Consider the following 21,338-nt stretch of genomic DNA (forward strand, 5'->3'; position numbering starts at 1 on the left):
GGTGTAACTTTGAAGGTACTGATGCCTAATAATAAAGCTAAATGGAGAAAACAATGGGTTAGCAAAAGTAAGTGTAACAGCATACTGGAAGAGTGCGAACTCAGCGTAAAAAGCCTTAACAAATCCTTTTCGGAGACCGTTAAAATCTGAAACCTTTCAGATTTAAAAAAAGAAAATCCTATTTGTCCGAATTTAACGAATTTTCAATTTAAAGAGATTCACGATATCATTACATATGTTATTTTCAAACGCAATTGTAATAGATGCACGCATCTTTTGAGACGTCGAATATAAGACAGTAGAATTTGAAAACAGCATTGAATAAAAACCTGAGGTACTCCAAAAAATTAATTTTTAAACATGTTTATAGTGTAGATTTTTAGTGGTAAAATGCTCTATATTTATCTATCTTTCATTGTAATAGCCGATGGTATTTATTATTCACTACTCGCTTGCACGATCAGCCTTCTTTCAAATGTTACTACAGTTACAGTTTTGAGATGTACTTATGATCAAAGATCGGCACTCTCAGAAAATTATAGATGTCCGTTATCCAGTGGTGCACGTTAAAGCGTGACTTAGAATATATATTAGATTTATACATAGCATTGCTCTAACATAGGTATTTTGACACAAAATCGGACTTTTTCTGAAATAACATACCAATTGTTTTCCATACTTCGATTCTACGATCCAAATTATGCCTAAATATTAAATTTTGTAAAATTTGGTGAGAAATTTACGAAGAAATTTAAAAATTGAACTTGGAGCATTTTTTTCAGTTTGCTCCAAGAATAATTCATTTGGCGAACTTCTTAATGTACGGCAACCCATTTTCCTTTCCCTTCCACTGTACATGAGCGGAAAAAATGTCATATCGTTCCTACGTTTTTACATTGTGGATGAGCGGAAAAAAAGTCACATCGTTCTTACTTTCAAATAATTTCAACAAAGTTCCTAAACCACATTTGATGTTATTATTGTTTTAAACAAATATGCCAAATTTTCAAACGCATGAATATATAAATTCACGTATATCTTCGGAAACTTTGAATAGAAAACTCTTAATTTTTTGCAGGTATGCTTAGAAATATCTACTTTAAGATACATCTACTTTAAGATGAATACATTTACTTTAAGATGATGGTGAAATTTTTATGCGTTATAATTCAAAATAGTTTTCGAAAAATTTGTAAAAAATATTTAAAAATGCAAATTAAAAAAATAAATCCTAAAAAAATGGGCGAATGTTATTTGAAATGAACCTAAATTTTGATATGTGAAAGGAAGAATCAAATAAATTTAATAAAAAAAGAAATATTTATAAATATATATCAAACTCAATTAACATTCAGGAGCTAAAATTTTGAGGGCTAATGTTTTAAGAACTACTCGTGCGATTTTTACAAAACTTGGTAGTTTTTCGTAATTTGAGTCGTAGAATGGAAGTATGGAAAAAAAGTGGCATGTCATTTCAGAAAAAAATCCGATTTTTTTTTAAATAGCTATATTAGAACACTGCTACATATATATCTCTACATATCCTAAGTCGCGCATTCGAGACATGAAAAACGTACGTTGAATTTCGTCAATCGGCTCAGTAGAACAGGAGATATAGAACCGTCCCATTTTCTTTTTTTTTCCCGCAGTGTACATTTTACATTGCAATCATACTAATTTATGATCGTTTTCATTTATTAAACGGATTTTAAAAAAATAATGACACTTTTTTTCAGTTTGGAAATAAAACTGAATAACTATCACTATCAGTGTTTTCATTTTTTATCTTATTATATTCATAGACTTTAGTAAGTTACAGTTACGAAGTCGCTATTACTTTGCAAGTGAAATTATAACTTTCAATATGAAGTCTATCAAAACTGCTAAAAATATTCTGAGTGCAGGAACGCACATATATATTCATAACATAAACAGTCCTTTCATACAATAGTTCTCATATTTCTATTCCTGAAAGATTAGATACAAAATTTCAAAGCATAGACCACAAGTTGTTTGCTTTGAAGCGGAAACGTTGTTGCGATGCAGTGAAGACCAAATATGAAATATCATAAAAGGGGAACCGATATTAAAATTTTAATTCCTACCTGGTGAAGAGGCATTCTGGGAATTCTCGTCATCTTTTGAAGGAGTCGTATCTTCATCATCTGGTGGGTTAGCCACTGTAAAGAGAGTTGGAATAAATTTGTTAGCGTACAACCACAGCTATATTATACACAGTTATACTATTTTGCTCTCGTTATTGGAAGAAAGATGTTAGTATTACTTTCGGAAAATAGTTTTATAAACTTCGGACCAGAATATTGAGGGATTTCATAAGTTTTCAGAACTATATTGCAGAAGATTTAGTTTATTTATAAGCATATTCAGATGTTAGAGCTACAGGATTTTCATTAAATGTTTATCTTGCACAAATATGTTTAGGCTAAAAATTTTTCAAAATAAATTAAAAAATTTTATGAAAGCTTTTCAATACCGATAAAGCGAGGGTTTTAAAAAGACAAAATTTTTTACATCAAAGAAGTTGAAACTATTTCTAAGAACCTGTTTATATGTGTATGTATGTTTGCATGTTCCGGAATCTTGTTCATTCCTGGAAAATGGCGGCATCAAGAGCTATCAAATTTTGAACTCACATAATCTTTCACCCAAATATGTGTACCTAGAAGGTTGAATTTTTGAGTTTCGAATTTGTTAATCTAAAGGGGCTTTGTCTTTGAAGGACTATGGTTTTCGTTTTGCGATTTTGCGTTGGTTCACAATAAATGTCCGTTGTTTCAAACTGTTGCCACCAAATGTTAGAGTACTGCATTATATTTAAAGAAATTGAATAATGAAAAATCTGCATAAATGTATGTATATTTCTCGTATTGTGGTAAAACAACGGTACCTAGAGTCATCGAATTTCGAATGACGTAATCTTCCTACGAATATGGGCATGTGGAAGACCAAATTTGAAATTTGGAATTTGTTTTATTATCGATTTCATATTTTGTAAAACTTTAACGAATTTTTAAGTAACAAACTCAACAATTTGAGAGCGAGCAATGGCAACAATCTACCGAGGAGTGGGAGAGGAACTTTTTTATCTCCAGCGCATATTGATCTTTATTTATTTTTTATGGTTTAACTGCAAAGAACATGATATTTAATAAATAAAGGTAACAGACAAAATGTTAAAAAAACGCCCCTTTGGACGTAATTTAAAATCTGAAACCTTTCAGATTTTTCTTTCTTTTTTATTTATCTTATATTTTGTGCGAACGACATTTTGATTAACGAACTCGATGAAAAGCGATACGTTGCCACTCGGTAAAAAGTAACATATTTATGTTTCAAATTTAATCAGAAAATTCTTAGATTTAACAGAAATGTGGTGCCGCCACTCAAAATAAAATATTTTTATCTCCATGCACAAGTGTGCTGCCATTCAGAAAAGCGTAAGACATTTGATTTTTCTTTCAAATTTAATCTGTCCGTTATTTATTAACAAACTAAGCGAAACACTGCGTTTACGCAGTGACGCAAACACTACGTTTACAACAACATTACGTTTGCAAACACTACGTTTACGCAGTGTTTCATCTGTATTATTATTAATTTCTAGCTGGACTCGGTAACTATACACCAGCTGAACTCTTTAAAAGCATTACACATTTTTTTCTTTTTTATAATGTCTTTAGTTATATTTTCCCTAGAACAGAATCTACAATTAAAACAACACTCATTACGTTTTAATAAATTAAATACGGATGTTGCATAATTTCACTTGAAAAATTCGTCGAAATATTAGCGCCGCATTTTTTCTTTTCTAAGACTCGTCTTTTTGCCCACAGAAAGCGTTGCTGAACAGGCTGCATTTTAGAATCGCGAATCTTCTGGAATTGCTATTAATTCAGAATTTTGAACTACTCATTTGAAAAGATATAATATGTCCAAAGTAGTCATTTAAGTATATATATATTATTGTTGTTAATAAACTAAAGTTGTTTACTAAAAGATTTTGCTAGATCTCTGTTCACATTTTATTTCATTTATCTATATATGTTATTTACTTTTATGTATATTATATGCTATCTATTTTAAGACTCATTCTTAATTTAAAATACCTTGCAAAGAAACAAGACTGTTTCTAACAAGAAAGGTCTTCGAGCATTGATTACTCAATTTTTGTGAGAAAAATATATACCAATGTAGTGCTTTAGAAAGAAATAATAGTAAACGAATAGCTGCTAATATTATATAGATAAGCTGTTAAGTAATCGAAAAAAAAAAAAAAAAAAAAAAAAAACGTATTTTGGTGATATAGCGCAAGTTGTCACTTTCAAAGTTTTCAAAAATTCCATTTTGAAAATTTGGAAAGTTGCCAAGCTGATCAACTCTTTCAAAAGAATATAAAATAGTAAATGAAGAGATGACAACCGAAACATACATATTTTGGCTTTAAATACACAGTAGCTTAAAATGGAAAGTTTAACTTAAGTGACGAAAATTTAATCCTTCAAAAATTAAGTCAGAATCTGTTTTACATAGGTTACAATGGTAAAACTGCTAACCAAAACTAATACGAAGCGGATTAAAAGAAGTCACGGCGAAGGGTGTAGCTGCAGGGTTGCTTCGTGAGTTGTTCAAGGAATAACGTGAATACAAATTATTTACTTTAAAAGTTTTCCGTTTCTTTTAATTTTTTTCTAGCGCTCATTTTATCATCAATAAAAATGCTGCAAATTTTTACATGCTTAGTTTGGACCCAATGCAAATTACATTTTTTCGCCGCATACTACGCAAAAATTATACCTCTTTATTCTTGTAATCCCGTAATATGTGATTTTTCCCGTGGATTCATTATTTGACGAAAGAGCTTTAAATTCATTTTCAGATGTGGTATCTAATTCATTTTCAGAATCGATCAGTCGAGGTTTTTTTTCAAATTAATTCGTCAACTAATTTCCATTGGACATTTCTATTCTTTTAAATCTCAGAAATAAGATTTTCATTTAAATATCTGCTTAACTTTAAGCACAATTCAAAAAGATACATATTTATGTAAAGTAAATTGTAACTAAATCATTATTTAAATAATTTTGTACCATTCTTTTGCTTCCAATTTTATCAAGTGGTAAGCTCTTCTTTCACGTTTGGACAATTATCATTATGTGTATACACACGCATACATAATTTTACAGTACCACGCATACATAATTTTACAGTATTGTAAATTTATTCTTCTCTAAAATCATAATGGGCCACCAAAAGAGCCTTTTAATTTGCTCTCATACAGAGATATTATGTATTTAGAGGGCGTAGGATTCATTGTACAATGAAACAAAAGCACTTATTTTACTAATAATCAAAGGCCGCCGTGTGAATAATTATTCTTGGGTGTCATTCAAATTGGAAGCGTTAAGAACCAAATGATTTTTTTAATAATTTTAATTTTTTGTAAGAATGTAACAGAATGATGTGATCTAAAGTTACAGACTAGCATGTTTAAAGATAGGTGTTTCAGATTACATTGAAAAAATCCTGAATATTCGAGATAGTTTCGGAGTGCAGCTGTGTTTCGATTTGGAAATAACATACGTGAATTTAATGTGATCTTGGAGTATGTGTTGTTATTGTTACTTATGCTCGCTTGTCTGACAGTAACATCAGCCTAAGCCAACGAAATTCCTTGTGGCAGGGAGCGCTAGATATGCCTGTCGTTGCCTTGAGCACCTTACAGGTGACAGTGCGATATAGCTGAAGGGATGGGCCCGAGGTCTCCACCCTTCTTTCCCTACCACAACCTCTCGAGAGAACTTTCGGCTACCAGCATATTTAGAATGCCGCCATGCCGCACCGACATTATCCATTTACAAACATCCATGCCTTCTCCGTGATTCGGCAATCAGCGTTGCTAATCACTATACCGGTTGGGCGGTTTGGAATATGTTCTTCATGGAAACTTTTTAAAATAATTAAATGCTTAAAACATGGACGTTCTGATTGTTTCAAATGCAAAAAGAAAAAAATCTTTAAAAGATACCTAGACCCCATTATATGCATTTATCCCTCCAAATAATGATATAATTTAGAAATCTAACTCTACATCTCATTAAATTTCAGACTTGACTGCAAGTTAAAATAAAGTTACTTGCAAATTTTGAAAGCATAAAATCTACTATAATCATTTCCTTAATAAATATAGTACTAAAATTATAATAAATATAGTACTTTTCTAAATATATTTTCACATTTTATTTCATTTTGTTTATGCATATTATATACTATCACTTCTATGGCTAGCTCTTAAATTTCAAACAAACTCAAAATTTTAATTACAAAGAAGCAAAACTGTTTCTAACAAGGAAGGTCTTTCAAACATGAATACTCAATTTTTCTGAGAAAACTATATCGAAAGTACAGTTAGCTCGTTATAAGTAACTCGTTATCTTATAACAAGCTATTAATTGTCAGAACAAAAAAAAATTGTTTTATAGTTTCGCCCAAATTCTGGTCGAAATCTTTCAGCAACGGACTTTGAAAAGTGGTCAAGTCTGTAAATTTTTTCTCGCATACCTTTGCGAATTTCGTACGTAAAAATATCAATTTTTTTGCATTTAACTTATTAAAACGATACTGATAATTTTAATATTCTCATAATGTTAAAGAACTGACTGGCAAATCAGCGCTTTTAACATATTGTGCGAAGTTGTCATAAAAATTATGACAGTACGTATAAAATTTAAGTCAGTTCTTATTTAAGTTTGCATAAAAGTTATGACAGGAATTAAAATATTTAGGACCGATATCAAAGTAACTGTAGTTTGACTATCACTTTGATCATCATATATTACAAAGAGAAACAGGGGCTTGATCTATAAATCTCTAATCCACGTACGGGAATTGAAGTAGTTAGGAGTAAAAACCGTACCCTGGGATATAAGTCATTAGCCCTAGTAATTACCGTAGCAGGCTTTGCCTTAGCCAGCTAATCAGTCATAGTTGCAAATGTTAAAATCAGGAAAAATCCCATGAAATCAGCTTGTCCTTCAAAAAATAAGTCCCAATCCTAACTGCTAGCTTTCAATTGTTTTATTCATTTGGCTATGCAGGGATTTAAATTTTCAAAAAATTACGTCTCTTTAAATATAATTTTAATTTTTTTAATATGTAATTTTTTTTGTAAGTTAAATTAAATTTCTCCTATTTTTACAGCTGGCAGGAACAGTTTCTTAATATAGCCGTATGATTCCCAGTTATATGTGTTGATCTGGTAACCACTTCAAGACGTTTTCCACTCGCGAACAAAGGAATGGTGCCATTTTGCGATATTAAAAACTCAGAAACTCATTTTGAGCAAAAGTTTTGTCGCCGTCAGAAATGCAGCATCATCGTCGTTTAGATATATTTAACTCTTCAGATGTCTTGCACAGGAATTAATAAAGGTGAGATTCCTTAGATGCTCGAGGTCTGAAGTATTTAATCAAAAATATTTGACATTTAGGGGTCGTCTCTCTGATTAACAGAAGACATTATTTACAGATATAATAATTATAAAATATTTACATCATTTAGATAAGCAAAATGCGCTTTAATTTGTGATCTTTTGTTTTAGAAATTGCATGTATCTTTTTTTTTTTTTTTTTTCGTTTATTGTTTCCGTTGCGATACATTAACGCTGTGTTACAAGGACGGTTTGGCAAATTGCCAGTACTTAGAACTGTTTTCATCCGACATTCAAAATGATATATTTTGGGAGTAACTGAGCTATTTAAAAGCAATGTACATATTTATGTGTATTACAGATGGCATTTGCTTTATCAAGAGCAATCTTTATGCAGGTTCAGTTACAGCTCGAAACTAGGCCGTACCTCTGCACTCCATATAGGCATGTTTCGTATCGCCGGGCCTTGCTAACTGTTAAGCTTCCGCGCCGGAGGAATTCCGAGGGAGAACACCCCGGAGGTGGATTCTCTTCCCCCACCACCTTCTCAAGAGGATTTCGGTTCGATATGTGTTTTGTGTGCTCCTTTGCCGCAGAGACACTCTAAACTTACAAGCATCTATGTCTTCTCTGGGATTTGAACAATCGGTATGGCAATTAGCTTCAATAACCAGTATCCCGTCTGGTCAACAATTCTTTCTTCATACAGGGACTTTATTAGGAAAGCATAAGAAATACACTGTAAGAATGCACTGTGTAAGAATAAGAAATGCATATATCCATCGAGTAAAACAGTATTTTCCAAACGGTGAAACTGACCAATGGCCGGAGTAACGTAACTTCAAATTGCTGATGAAATAATCCCTTTGTATTCATGGCAACTGAAGTGGCTGGCTGCATGAGATTTACACAGCCATTTCCAAATACGGGCCCATTTTCCACACAAAGCTCTCTACGAAAGATTTTAACGTCGTAATCAAAGAATTCTCGTACACGTAGACGTAACAAAATAACCCATTTCGCCCAAATGCTGTTATGAGGAGTCCTGAGTTCCGTCAATACTTCGTTAAAAAGTAATAATGATAACTGAAGATAGCTCGGAAATTATTCGAGGTTTTTATTTATATATTTAACACTTTTAATCAGGTGTTGCCGCTTTACTATGTTAATTTTCTTTTATTAGCAAAATAAGAATTTTTTTTAATTGACGAGAACTGAAAAATGTTTATTTATCTTCCATACTAAAAATAATTGTTGTTTATCGCTGTAACAAAGCGAAACATCTAAAAGAAATCTAATCTTCTTTACAGCATTTAACAACTATTATTAACTTTTGTAGCATTATCATAGCTAATTAAAACGACTCTAATGCCATATAACATGTACCACGATTAAAAAATTTCTAATTTAACTTCTTGGGCATATAATCAATCCTAATGCTAAAGATTAGATTCTGTGGTAATATACTAACCGTTTACGTATTTCTGTTAATTTAATTTAATTTAAACGATATGTACATATTAATAATAGTCTGATACCTTTCTGTTGGCTCACTCTTCATATGAAAATGCGAAATACGGGAGCAAACAGTTCAACATTTAAAGACAAAATACTTACTGAGTTGAAAAGCAGTTTATCTTATTTTATCTTATGGTAACAGCAGCGTTATTTTCATTTAAAGAAAAGACAAGATGTAATTGTATGATTTCGGATCTTAAGTGGGTTTAAGCAATATTTGAATCAGAGATAACGGAATCGTTAGAATTCCCGGTTTACATATCGATTCTATAATTATATACGTTTTATAAATATTTATATGTTTAAATATGTTTAGAGTTTTCTAATTTACATATCATACGCATACAGAGAAGATATATTTTCTTAAAAATTTGTTAATATTTTTGACCGCTTCACACATTTCACATAGCAAAAGCACAAGATTTATGTTGCCTTTTTCAGTCGATTATTATTCTTCAGTCGGCAAAACTATCATAGCACTATCTAAGATGAAGGATATCAATGAGGAGTAATCTAAAGCCTTGTTTCCACTACTACAGTCCGCATGCGTTGCGTCAGTAAGAGAAACATATTCGCAGACGGACAGGCGTTGACACCATTGCGCTGATCTACGTTAAATAAAGTTCAGAGATCATTTACATTTATTGCCACTAGGTGCCCATGTGTTTAACTTACAGGATTCAGATAACTTACAGATAACATAATGGGATATTCTCGAGATATCTGAATTAAATTTTTGATAACTTTTATTCTGATTACTAATTGTGAAAGTAACGGTAAAGCATGTTAAAAGTTTCAGATTTTTAAGTTTATAATACATATTATGAATTCCTGTGCCAGCTTAGAAGCTTGTTTATAAAATAATTAAAAAATTTTCTCCGCTCTTCTAGCTCCCTTAAATATTTATGAATACTATATTTAAATATAATTAAAGTATATTGTTAACGTAAAATAAGCAAAAAACAATTTAATCACTTCAATAGTTTAAAAATTTCTGGTACTTTAAAACTGCTGAGCGCAACAAAAGGTTCATAATGGATGCACAATATTGGAACTTGGAACTTGGTGGTACAATTGGTATTAGCTGATTAACTTTTAACCCTATTGCCTTAAGGCAGTGGCAGATAAAAGTTTTTAAATGTGTAGCTATGCTTCCGAGAAGACGAAAATTATTCGCGAAGCACGTGTCACCATCTAGTGATACAAAAGAAGGGGTATTCTTTCCGATTCCAATTTTGCCACTGTCGAGCTGCTGATATAGTAATCGGCACTTACTCTTCTCCTGCAAAATTCATGCGTATTGCCGCTCCTTTCAAAAATAAATTCAGAATATCCGCCAGGCCTTGGATTACCATAGTTCTGCTAGTAGGAAGGTAATTCCCTTCATGATAATAGTAAAATTCATGTTTCATTCCTTTTTTTTTTCCTTTGAGAACATACAGACTCCCCTCACGGCTTACAACACGGCTTACAGAAGTAAGTTAACTAGAACATTAAAGGTCACATGTATAAATAAACATTAAAAATTACATGCATAAATAAAGCGAACAAAAGCAGAGAACAGCAGTCTGGACTTCACGAAAACAGATAAGTTCACTGGCCAAGTCACTCCGAACATTTTCAAATCGTTCTGTAAGAATAATCTAGGGCCATCAAATGTAGGGCACGAGAAAATCAAATGTTCCACACCCTGAGGAACTCTTTTTGAACATTCACATAAATTGTTTGATCGTAGATTAAAACGAAACAGATAACTTGCAAATTTACCGTGACCAGATAAAAACTGAGACACTTTAAAATTTAACGAGAGGAAAGACTCGGAATTCAGTCTATGGTAAATAGAAGGAAGGAACCTTTTGGTGACTTCAGCATTACAAGATGAAATGTATTCCTCATTCCACATAGCTAAAAGCTTTTTATAATGAAAGAACTTCCAATAACTCTTTGGAATGCTAATGTTGATATCAATGGGTAAATTTAAGGCATCTTTAGCTAAGAAATCAGCTCTTTCATTTCCGTAGAAACCATGATGAGCACGCACATAAGCAAAGCAGATATCAATACCTCTAATTCTAAGTGAACTAACAGTTACTAGGGTTTCGATAACTAATTCATCGCAGCTGGTAATACTGTTCAAAAGTTGAAGAGAAGAAAGAGAATCAGAACAAATAAGGTACTTTGAGGATGTTGTCCCATGATCCTGGATCCATTTGGCGGCAAGATAAATGCACAGAAGTTCTGCTTGAAAAACTGTGCATTCATTCCGTATACGGTGTCTAAGAAAACAAATCTCGGAATGGCCTTCAAAAAGAACAAATGCAAGGCCAACCTTGTTGTTCATTTTGCTGCCATCTGTAAAGAAAACCATATGAAAACTTATTTCAGCAGTCTCTTTATAATCGCAGAAATTTATGGGTTCTAAAGAAGCGGGATGAGGAAGATCAGTGAAGGGGACTTCATCACATTGTGGTACTTCTAGTGTACCGTTCCTGAGCATATCATTGTATTTTCTTCGATCTTTCTAATTAGGATTTTTTCTTCAGAATTTTTAATTAGTACGGGAAACTTTCCTCTGTCATTCGAATCTCTCTGCCTGCTTCTACTCTTTTATGGGCTTGGAAGGTCCTTGATGTATTAGGACCAAGGACCAAGGCGCGTAATGTTGCGGAGTACCTTTGCAAATTAATGCAATAAGATGGATGATGTATTAAGTATTTCTTCTTTGTTTAGAAGGCATGTTGTAGCATTGAAGCACAGATGCTGTGTGTGGCCAAACCTCTAGCATTCATAGTACAAGATTTTTCTTCAGTTTGAGTTCCTTTATCCTTACATTAGTGCCTAGAATACAGTTTATTTTATCGATGGCTTTTCTTATTTCATTTTTCTCTTGTTCAAGTAGATATAGTGAAAGGTTTTCAGTAGCATTTCCGAGCTTCTTCGAAAAGTGTTTTATCGTATGATGCACAATATTTGTTATGTTTTTAATATATACGATTAGATGCCACGTGAGATTGTGTATTTTAGAAAAATACACTAATTTTGAGTTAAAAAATATGTAGCATAAATTTTTGTGTTAATCTGTTTAATCGAAATACATATCTTTAATCGGAGATAAAAGGGAAAACATGTAATATAAAAGTTTAGCATCAGTTTTTTCATTCACACAACTGCATATTTTATTCCAGGCTTCGTTTATGTTTTAAAATATACCATCGCCAGTTATATTTTATGCATAACGCATAAATTGAAAATATTTCTACGAAAATTTCAAATTCATAACCTCATGTAAAAAACTTTAAAAACACTTTTTTATTACAATAAAGGCGGTAGGAACATCTTCGCACTATGAAATTTCATCAGCATTTTTAGCGGCGACTTGACGATCCCTTATCTAGCATAAAAATAAAAGATTTAAATTCAGGTTACACCAATAATTCCAAAGAAATAATAATAAATTATTATACGGAAAATTAAAATAGATAAAAAAAATAAATAAATTATTGGAGAGTAGTTAGAACACAGAACAGGGAGAGCAGCAAAAAAGAAATTCGAAAACTGAGCTCGGAGTCCGAACTTACAAACTCAGAAACACTACTCACATGTTTAGCTTCATAATACTAATACATATTTTCGGCTTATTCAAATTTGGCTTATACAGGAAAAAGTAAAAAATTTTTAAACTACACTTTTTGTTCTCATTTACATGTGCCGTCACCCCAAAAAAATTCTTTACAGTTTATTAGTCAGCTTTTAGTACATTTCCTATAAAAAGAATTTTAAAACGGCGTTTTCTAGAGCAGTTTGAGATAGTCAAAATTCCCCACCCTCTAAAATTAAATGTGTCTACAAAATCTAAGACTGAGAAATACTTGTCAAACAAAATTTTGCTAATTCATAAACACGAATTATATTTTTTTTTATTCCTGAATTTCTTAACTCTGATCATTGCTCATGCCAACTAGCACTGTAAATGCAGTTTTCTTTTTTTCCCCTTTTGACTGAATTTAGTTGTGTATTCTTTAATACGCAGGTTTATCGCTTTACTATCTATATTTCTCGGAATAAAAATATTAGTAATTTATATATATTTCTGCTCTAAAATAATAAAATCTTTTCATATATATATATATATATATTGTTCCATGGTAACCAAAGAAGAAGGATCTGAGAGTGTCCGTGGAAAATAAGTAAGTTTTAGATCATGACAACATATTCACACACCTTCGAATCTAAGGAAGATTCCCGGGAATATACTGGGATGCGACATCAAGCACTCGGGGGAATGTGTTTAGGAGGTTGCAGAGACATTAAATTAATTGGAAGCAGGCAAGATGAAAAATGAGCAATTGCCTTCGCCGGATATTGAACCACGGACCTCTGGAATATCGGCCCAGCGTGCAAACCACTACACCACGAAGGTTCGCTAGGAAGGCGGGAGAAATATCTTATAAGGTATCGGATATCTTGAAGATATGCGCTTTCGAAGGAACCTAGATAGAATATTCTGAGGATATACTGTAATGTGACATTAAGCACTCGGGAGGACGTGCTTAAGAATAATTGAAATATTCTTGGAGGTCCTAAGGATTTAGTAAGTAGAATTTTAAAATCCTAATAACATCTCATACACCGTCGATGGAACCCAGATAGGATGTCCTGAGGATATACTGGGGTGTAACATTAAGCACTCAGAATGATTTGTTTAGGAGGTTAGGGAGATATTCCAGAATGTTCCGAGGACGTGCGCTTATCTCGTGCAACATCCTCAGGATATCTCGAGGATGCTTTTGTGCTATGTGAATAAATATATTTTTATATAATTGCGAAGTTCAGAATAAATGCATAAGCGTCGTTTCCTCACATAATACTATTCTACTTTACATACGATGTATTTAAATGTGTTTATTTGTTAAATTTTCTAGCCTTTCATTTGAAAATGATCAAAATATTGCAATATTAACCAGTGGCACTTTCACATTATGAAGCGTGTAAACGTGGCACGAATCGATGGCCAGTAAATAATATCATTAATTGCTGGTATTTGTTCTGGCTTCGAATCTCTCAAACTTTCTGGATACATGATTATCTTCGGGACTTTCTCTTAGTGTTACATAGAAATATAAGTACTTTTTTCTTAGAAAGTCGTTCATGAAAGCATCTCTCCTGTTATCCCGATAACCCCTGCGCGCTTTATTATATTCAATTAAAAACAGATTATAGCCATTAACAGAGACTGGATTTTAGTACTAAGCATTACTCTTAACAGCGAAGCAAGGACTAGCTCATTATTTTTATTTCATGAATCTTTGTCAATTTTTATAACGTTATATGTATCTAAATTTATGCTTTCGGTAATTTTCTACTCTTTCATTACTGACTAAAAACACTTCGAGAAGAAAGAAACGGACTTAAACATATAGAATTTTAAATATTTTTAGAATTATTTGGAATAAATATTTAATATGTTTCATGTATTTGTAATTGAAACTATAAGAATTTCAGATCATTTTAAAATGAAAATGTTTAATGTTCTAATCCTTTTAAACGTTTTTCCTTTCACCCACTGTTTGTAATTCACGTTTTATGTGATATGAGTATTTGTTTTAAGCTGGAAAATGGATATTAAACAGAAAAGGATCTTAAAACTTCAGCACTTTTCTACAAATGCATATTGGGATAATAGGAATGCTTTTTGCTTTGGCATAAAGATAATCTGTTACCAAACTAAATGATTATTGCATAAGTTAAAAAAATATTTTCGTTGAATAACTTATTCTTAAACTTCAGTAACGTATTTTTTATTTAATATTTAGTACTGAATAAAACATTCAGTACTAAATATTAGATAAAAAATTACTTACCAGCTCTTTTATTTTGAAAATACTATGTTTAGTTTTTCATTAAACAAACTTTTTTCAATCAATACGTAATGGATTCTTTATAACGAAATCTATTTGAACAAAATGTCCATTAAAAATTTTTCCAAAAGCGTGAAAGGGTAAAACAATTTATAATTCCCGTTTCTTTGAGCATATGCCTTAAATAAATAAGCCATATAGCAAATTAATATTCAGATAAAACATTAATTTTTAAATACCGAATTCAACTAATGCAATTTCCTTAAATAACGTTGGATGAAAAGATAAGTTATGATTTAAAATACCATAGCCTTCTATTATGAGCATCACTCGCCGAGATCGAAAGCTGATGGAATAGCCAAAATTTAGCGATTTTAAGTGTACTCAGCCACTGGTGGGATACAGAAACAAGTTTACATCGCCTTTTTGCGATTAAGTTTGAATCTGACTTCAAATCAGATTTTAAGTTTTTTGACACATCAAAAGAAACCTCTTTCGAGGGGTTTACTGTTTAGAGATAAGCACATCTGGCGTTTTAGTAGAATGAAAATGAGTGCCGCTTGATAGAAATATTAATTGCAAACCACCTGCGCAGACGATCCAGTGAAATAAATGAACAGCTATGTCTTGAATAATTAAATTTTTCCTTTATTACATAACCTCATAATAGTTTACATGGCGATAGTTTATGAGGCAAATATCATAATAATTTTCCTACCTTTGGCACTACTGTTTTCTATTACTCGTTTTAATTATGTAATTTTCTATTCTATATCTTGAGTTCATGGGAGATTACTAAGGCTAATCGCACTTGCTTAGCTTAAGATTGATCGTACATTGTTATTACATCCAATTTTCGGGACTGAATATTCAAAGCGATTTCTACATTCTTTAAATGATGTTCAGTTATTTTCCTTTATTTCATAATTTTCATACAATTTATTGCTTATTTTTTACTAACGACTAAAATTTTCATCATTGATAGCGTGTATGAGAATAAAAAACAAAAAATAAAATACAAATAATAATAAAAAAAAATTGTTCTAAAAGATTTCAGATTTTATATTACGCCTAAACAGGCGTTTTTTTCTTTTACAGACACATACACGTTTCGAGAGCATTTGAGTAAACGCCACATCGTGCTAAAAATAATTTAAAAAGGACATACCTTTAGAATTTTTGATAAAGAGTCTCACGCGCTGGAGATAAAGACGTTTTATTGCCTACAGTGTTGCCCCTGCTCGTTTTGAAATTGTTGAGTTTTTTAAAAACAATTCGTTAAAATTTTACAAAATACGGAAAAGACAATAAAACAAATCCCAAATTTGGGTTTCCAGGTGCCCATGTTCGGGTGGAGGACTACGTTATTCAAAATGTGATGAATCTAGGTACCGTTGTTTTTTTCCCAATGAGCTAAACATACATATATTCATGCAAATTTTTCATTATTTAGTTTCTTTAAGTACTGCAACAATTTGAAATGTGATACATCGCAAGTTATTCGACGCAAAATGCCGTTTCCAGACTACCCTTTCTGGGCAAACTCCCCTTTGGGCTAAAAATGTCTTTGTATAATAAACTTTTATTTAAAATGGATATGATAATTAATGTACGAAAAGGAGAAACGTAATTTAGCATATACTGTAATGGAAATTATAGATTAAATATCTCATCTATTTACAGAATTCATCTACAATTTTATATAGCGAATAATAAAAACGTGGGGCGCCTAAATAACTTTATCTATTAATTTAATTGTTAAGCCATTATCTTTCATAATTTTATATTAATTTAAGTCCATTATCAAATGTATACGCCATTACTTTTTTAACTTTATCAAGGGTGCCTTACGTCTTTATTATTCATGATATAAAAATTGCAGATGAATTCTGTAAATAGTATTATTTAATCTAATATTCGAATTAAACTATATGATAAATTAATTTTCGCCTTTTAATCCTCTCCTAAAACTTTTTTAAATGTATTTTATTTTAGGTTAGAAATGGTAACTAATTTTATCTGTATTCGTCTTCTTTTCAATCACATTGAAAAGCGACAGAAAATAACTCCACCTATGTCAGTCATCTGCAAGTTAATCCGTTTGGTAAAAGACGAATAAACTGAACAAATTAAAAAATTCAATTAACCTACGAAATTATTATTCTGTTTTTAACAAAAGTAGTTTTAATATTGAAACATAATAAGTTTTATATGAAAAAGCATTAGCAATTCAGAGAATACTTTTTAATTCCCTATAAAAGGCTCAACATTTCTATAATAAACCGAAATTTAACAGAAGCCTTATTCAGCTCTTAACTAAAATTATCATTTCTATATCAGAAATGAATAGTTAAGCTGAAACTAAAGTGTCTTAAGGAGACAGATAAAATTTCAGGCAGTTTTAATGAACACAATTTAAATATAACCGCGCAGCAAGCCTAAGTATCTGGTTGCTAACTATTATTATTTCCTGCATATTCAGCTTAAAAGGAAGTAAATTATTACTAAGCAGAAATTTTGATAAAAATAGCTAGATGGCCTAAGTGAAGCTGACACTTCTGCTTTCGAAATGGATTCTTTTCACGAAAATATAATTAGGAATTAAAGGAAAATATGCAGCGTTATCGCGTAGATAAAATATTTAATCGTCAGTTTTCGATTCGAATATCTTAATTTGCGAAGAGATAAGGGAAAATGCACCATTTTATACAATATTTTAACTCATTTAACAGAATCTGTAAAATATAACAGCTGCAGTTTTTGATATTTCGTGAAACATCTGAACAGAATAAAGTTCTTAAACTCTCAGAAATGTTTCATGCGACATAAAAATTGATTAAATCACAAGAAATAAAAACGAAATACATTATCTCATGCTTCGCTTTGTACATCTTTGTTAACAGAATTTTAAATTAAAAACATTTATATAGAAATTTGATGTAATGGAAACACGTTACGAAAGTGAGGTAGTCTACTACTGCGTGATGACGACCTCTTTGCTCGTTAAATCTTCATCGGAGACAGTAACATTACAGATCATTCAAAAGCTTAGATACGACTCAGTAATTTCGAGATCCTTCTTTAAGTTTCCGATATTTCAAAATTCCATTTTGTAATTAGATATGATGCCTTAATTCACGCAAGTAGTTACAATTAACTCATACCATATTAAAAGAAACTTTTTTTTTACTCTGCCCACGTAACCCACGAAATTTCATTAGTATGTGCATTAAAATTCCTTTACGAAACTAGATTTCAAGTTCCTACGAAACTGATTTTCAAATTAGATTCTATTAAAGCAGCGTTACTTTGGAGATCTCGGATTCTAGTTCGAAAGCTGGAATACTTGGACTCCTCATATAAGGTATTTCTCCCGCCTTCTTAGCATGCCTTCGTGGTGTAATGGTCAGCACACTCGGCGCGTATTCGAGAGATCCGAGGTTCGAGTTCCGGCGAGGGCATTGCTCATTTTTCATCTCTCCTGCTTCGAAATAACCTAATGACTCTACATTCCTTCTAAGCTTCTAACTTTTTCAATAATCTATAGACAAAACACTATATTATTTTGAAGTTCAAAGGTTAGTTAAAAGTGAGGTTCAGAATGCAAATAGCACTTTATTAAATGTTTTCCAGTCATATGTTTATTTATGGACTTGCCGGATAATGAAAGAAAAATTCTAAAAATTATGCAGCGGTTATTAATACATAATTTTCATTTACAATACTGGTATTAATTTCAATCAATACCAATTTAATGTCCGTTCTTATTTATAAAACAAAACAAAACAAAAATCTGAAAAGGTTCAGACTTTAACGATCGATTTGTTAAGCTCTTTTACGCGATTTTGAGAGTAATAGCCATATTTGGGCTAAATATCGTGCTTCGTCATATTGCCAGCTGAGAAGCAATTCTGCTAACCAGCACAGGTATATTAACCATACAGAGACTCTGTCTAATAATTCGCATAACGTAGCGTTTAGATTTATCTGCAGTAAAACAGTAATTATTCAAATCCCGTTATCCGGATCTCTTGTTCTTGTTTCACAGGTATGTAAATTTAAGTTAACTATTAATGTGTTTACATGCTTACAAATTTTTCATTCATTTAAGTAACATAATAAGATTAACAGTAATATTGCTATCATTAAGAAATTTTAAATTAATTAAAATTTATGTACACAACATGTTCAAGGGCACACACACGAAACAAATAATTAATTGTTTTGTGTGTGTGTGCCAGTGGAAACTGACGGAATTTAAATACCGGAATCTGACGGATGAACCCAAAGCATCTACAGAGGCTGTTCGTACATTTATTTTAGACTGTTTTGGTAAGCGGTAATAAAAATTCGTTTGCTGCAAAAGACGTAATTGCAATTGTACTATGTTTTTAAAAGTCAAAATTATTGTCTGTGGCTTGAAAGTTTTGTTTTTATTCAAAATGGCGAATTTTACAAAGCAGTGGTTTGAACGCTACATTTACGCTCTTTCCGAAGAGAAATATGCATACTCCGTTATCCAAAAACGATGTGAGAGTCATGGTTTTGTGATATCTAAAGCGTCGACAGGTAATATCATCAACAAGAAAGGAAAAAAAAAAAAAAAAAAAAAAAAAAAAAAAAAAAAAAAAAAAACGTCAAATTGGAGCCTCAAGTGGGACAAAAATTCCAAACAAGTATCCAAGGAAAAAACGGACATCTTTCGACTATTGCAAAGGTACGTTGTTTAATTCTAAAAGAAAATTTCCCTAGTGAAAGGACAGTTGCAAAATCATTAAAATGCTCGGTGACCACTGTAAACAAAATGATAAACGTTGATTTAAATCTTAAGACAGGGAAAAACTGCAATGTGCATTGTCTTCTTCCAAAGCATATCGCTCAACGCAGGACACGCTGCAGAATTCTATATGAGAAAACTTATCCAAAGAAAAATGGAAAACAATTGTCACAATAGATGAAGCATGGGTGTATTTAACACATTAGCCGCTGGTGTTGCGTTGACGCAACGGTCAAAATAAATGCGTATATAAATATAACTACCTAAGATATTTTATACCACCAGATGATTTTGTGTAGGGAATATTATGAAGATGATTTCTGCAAAAAAATATTTGCCTTCAACAATCATTTTGTTTATAATAATTAATCTCATATTTTAAGCAAAATTTCAGCAAAACTTTCGACCGGGTATTTTTGCTGAAAATATTTAACGAAAGAATCGCCGTCTTTATGAGTGGTCTATTTTTAGTCAAGGTCACCGTTTATCAGAACATTACATCAGTCAGATGTTTATTTTTGTGTTGGGAAGGGAGAGAAAACAGGTGTTGCGTTGACGCAACGTCAGCAGGAAACGGGTAGTCAATCTCCTTTTTCACTCATTCCTTTCGATGTTCTGGTTCATATTCTGGTTATTTAAAAAGGCCTAGAACGAGGTATCTTACATTAGAAGAAGCTCTTCAAAGATTTTTTGATGAAGAAACAGATGATGATAATACTAATAATGACCAGAATGAAACTGATATTGTTGTTGTTCCCCCAGAAATTGCAGAAACTAGTGACGAAGAGGAAAGGAATGGCAATGTTTTAAATAATGATAATGATATTTTACCAAATGATACTGCTGAGGAAGTTGAAATTTACGTAAGAAGTAAGTTTCAGCTTTCTAAAAGCAGTTATAGTCATACTAAAAAGTTTAAAAAGCAGAAGATTGAAATCTTGAAGTGGATAAAAAAGGAACTGTTAGTTATGTCTCAGGAAGAACATTAAGAAAGAGATAGAAGAGAAATTATAAAGACAAAATACAAGGTAAAACTAGTGCACAGATTTTCTTTTTGGTTTAGACGTTTACTCTCTTCTCGTTGAACAGACAAACATATACGCTCGGAAAAAAAAAAGCCCAGAATTTAATGCATCTGAAGCCTATATGAGAAGATTTATTGGAATATTATTGCTTACAGGATATTATTCTTTACCCCAAGAAAAAATGTATTGGTCTTTTGATAAGGACATTTCTGTTCCTGTTGTACGAGAATTGATATCACGTTTGCAGTACAGGAATATGAAGCAGAATTTGCATTTGACAATAGTCAAATTGACAATACTGATAAATTATTGTCAATTTGACTAGAGACTATGAGACCGTATCTAAACTTACTAAATATCACCACTTTTTACTAGTTGAAATATAAAGTCTCTTTCAGATTTCAGACGCTAGAATGCATTATTCCTTTTGCAAACTCCTAATGAGAGTGTAGAATTAGCCAGAAATCAGCAACAGGAAGACCTAGTAAATTGAGCATTCAAAAACCATTGCATGGAGATGATAGACATTTTATCGTAAAGTCCGTTGGTAACAAAAGACTTTGTTGTAAAGAGTACCATAGCCAGACTGTTTATAGATGCAAAGTATGTAATGTAGATTTACATCATGATTGTAATCAAGCTTTTCATGCTTGAATCTTTCAATTGAAATAATCTGTATTTGTAAAAGAAATACAATGTATATTTTAATATTA

At 31.6% G+C, this 21,338-nt stretch overlaps 1 protein-coding gene across 1 annotated transcript in view; it reads right to left on the reverse strand.

Moving 5' to 3' along the window:
- LOC118192153 (dual specificity calcium/calmodulin-dependent 3',5'-cyclic nucleotide phosphodiesterase 1-like) overlaps positions 1-21,338 on the reverse strand; it is a 621,234-nt gene that overhangs the window by 150,974 nt on the left and 448,922 nt on the right. Inside the window, exon 2 of the mRNA XM_085820151.1 lies at positions 2,106-2,180. Coding sequence (XP_085676277.1) covers positions 2,106-2,180 — 75 coding nt within the window. The remainder of the gene's footprint in view (positions 1-2,105; positions 2,181-21,338) is intronic.

Source organism: Stegodyphus dumicola, chromosome 7 (assembly GCF_044657685.1).
Source record: "Stegodyphus dumicola isolate Sdum_Otavi_A_Nest chromosome 7, ASM4465768v1".
Classification (NCBI taxonomy): domain Eukaryota; kingdom Metazoa; phylum Arthropoda; class Arachnida; order Araneae; family Eresidae; genus Stegodyphus; species Stegodyphus dumicola.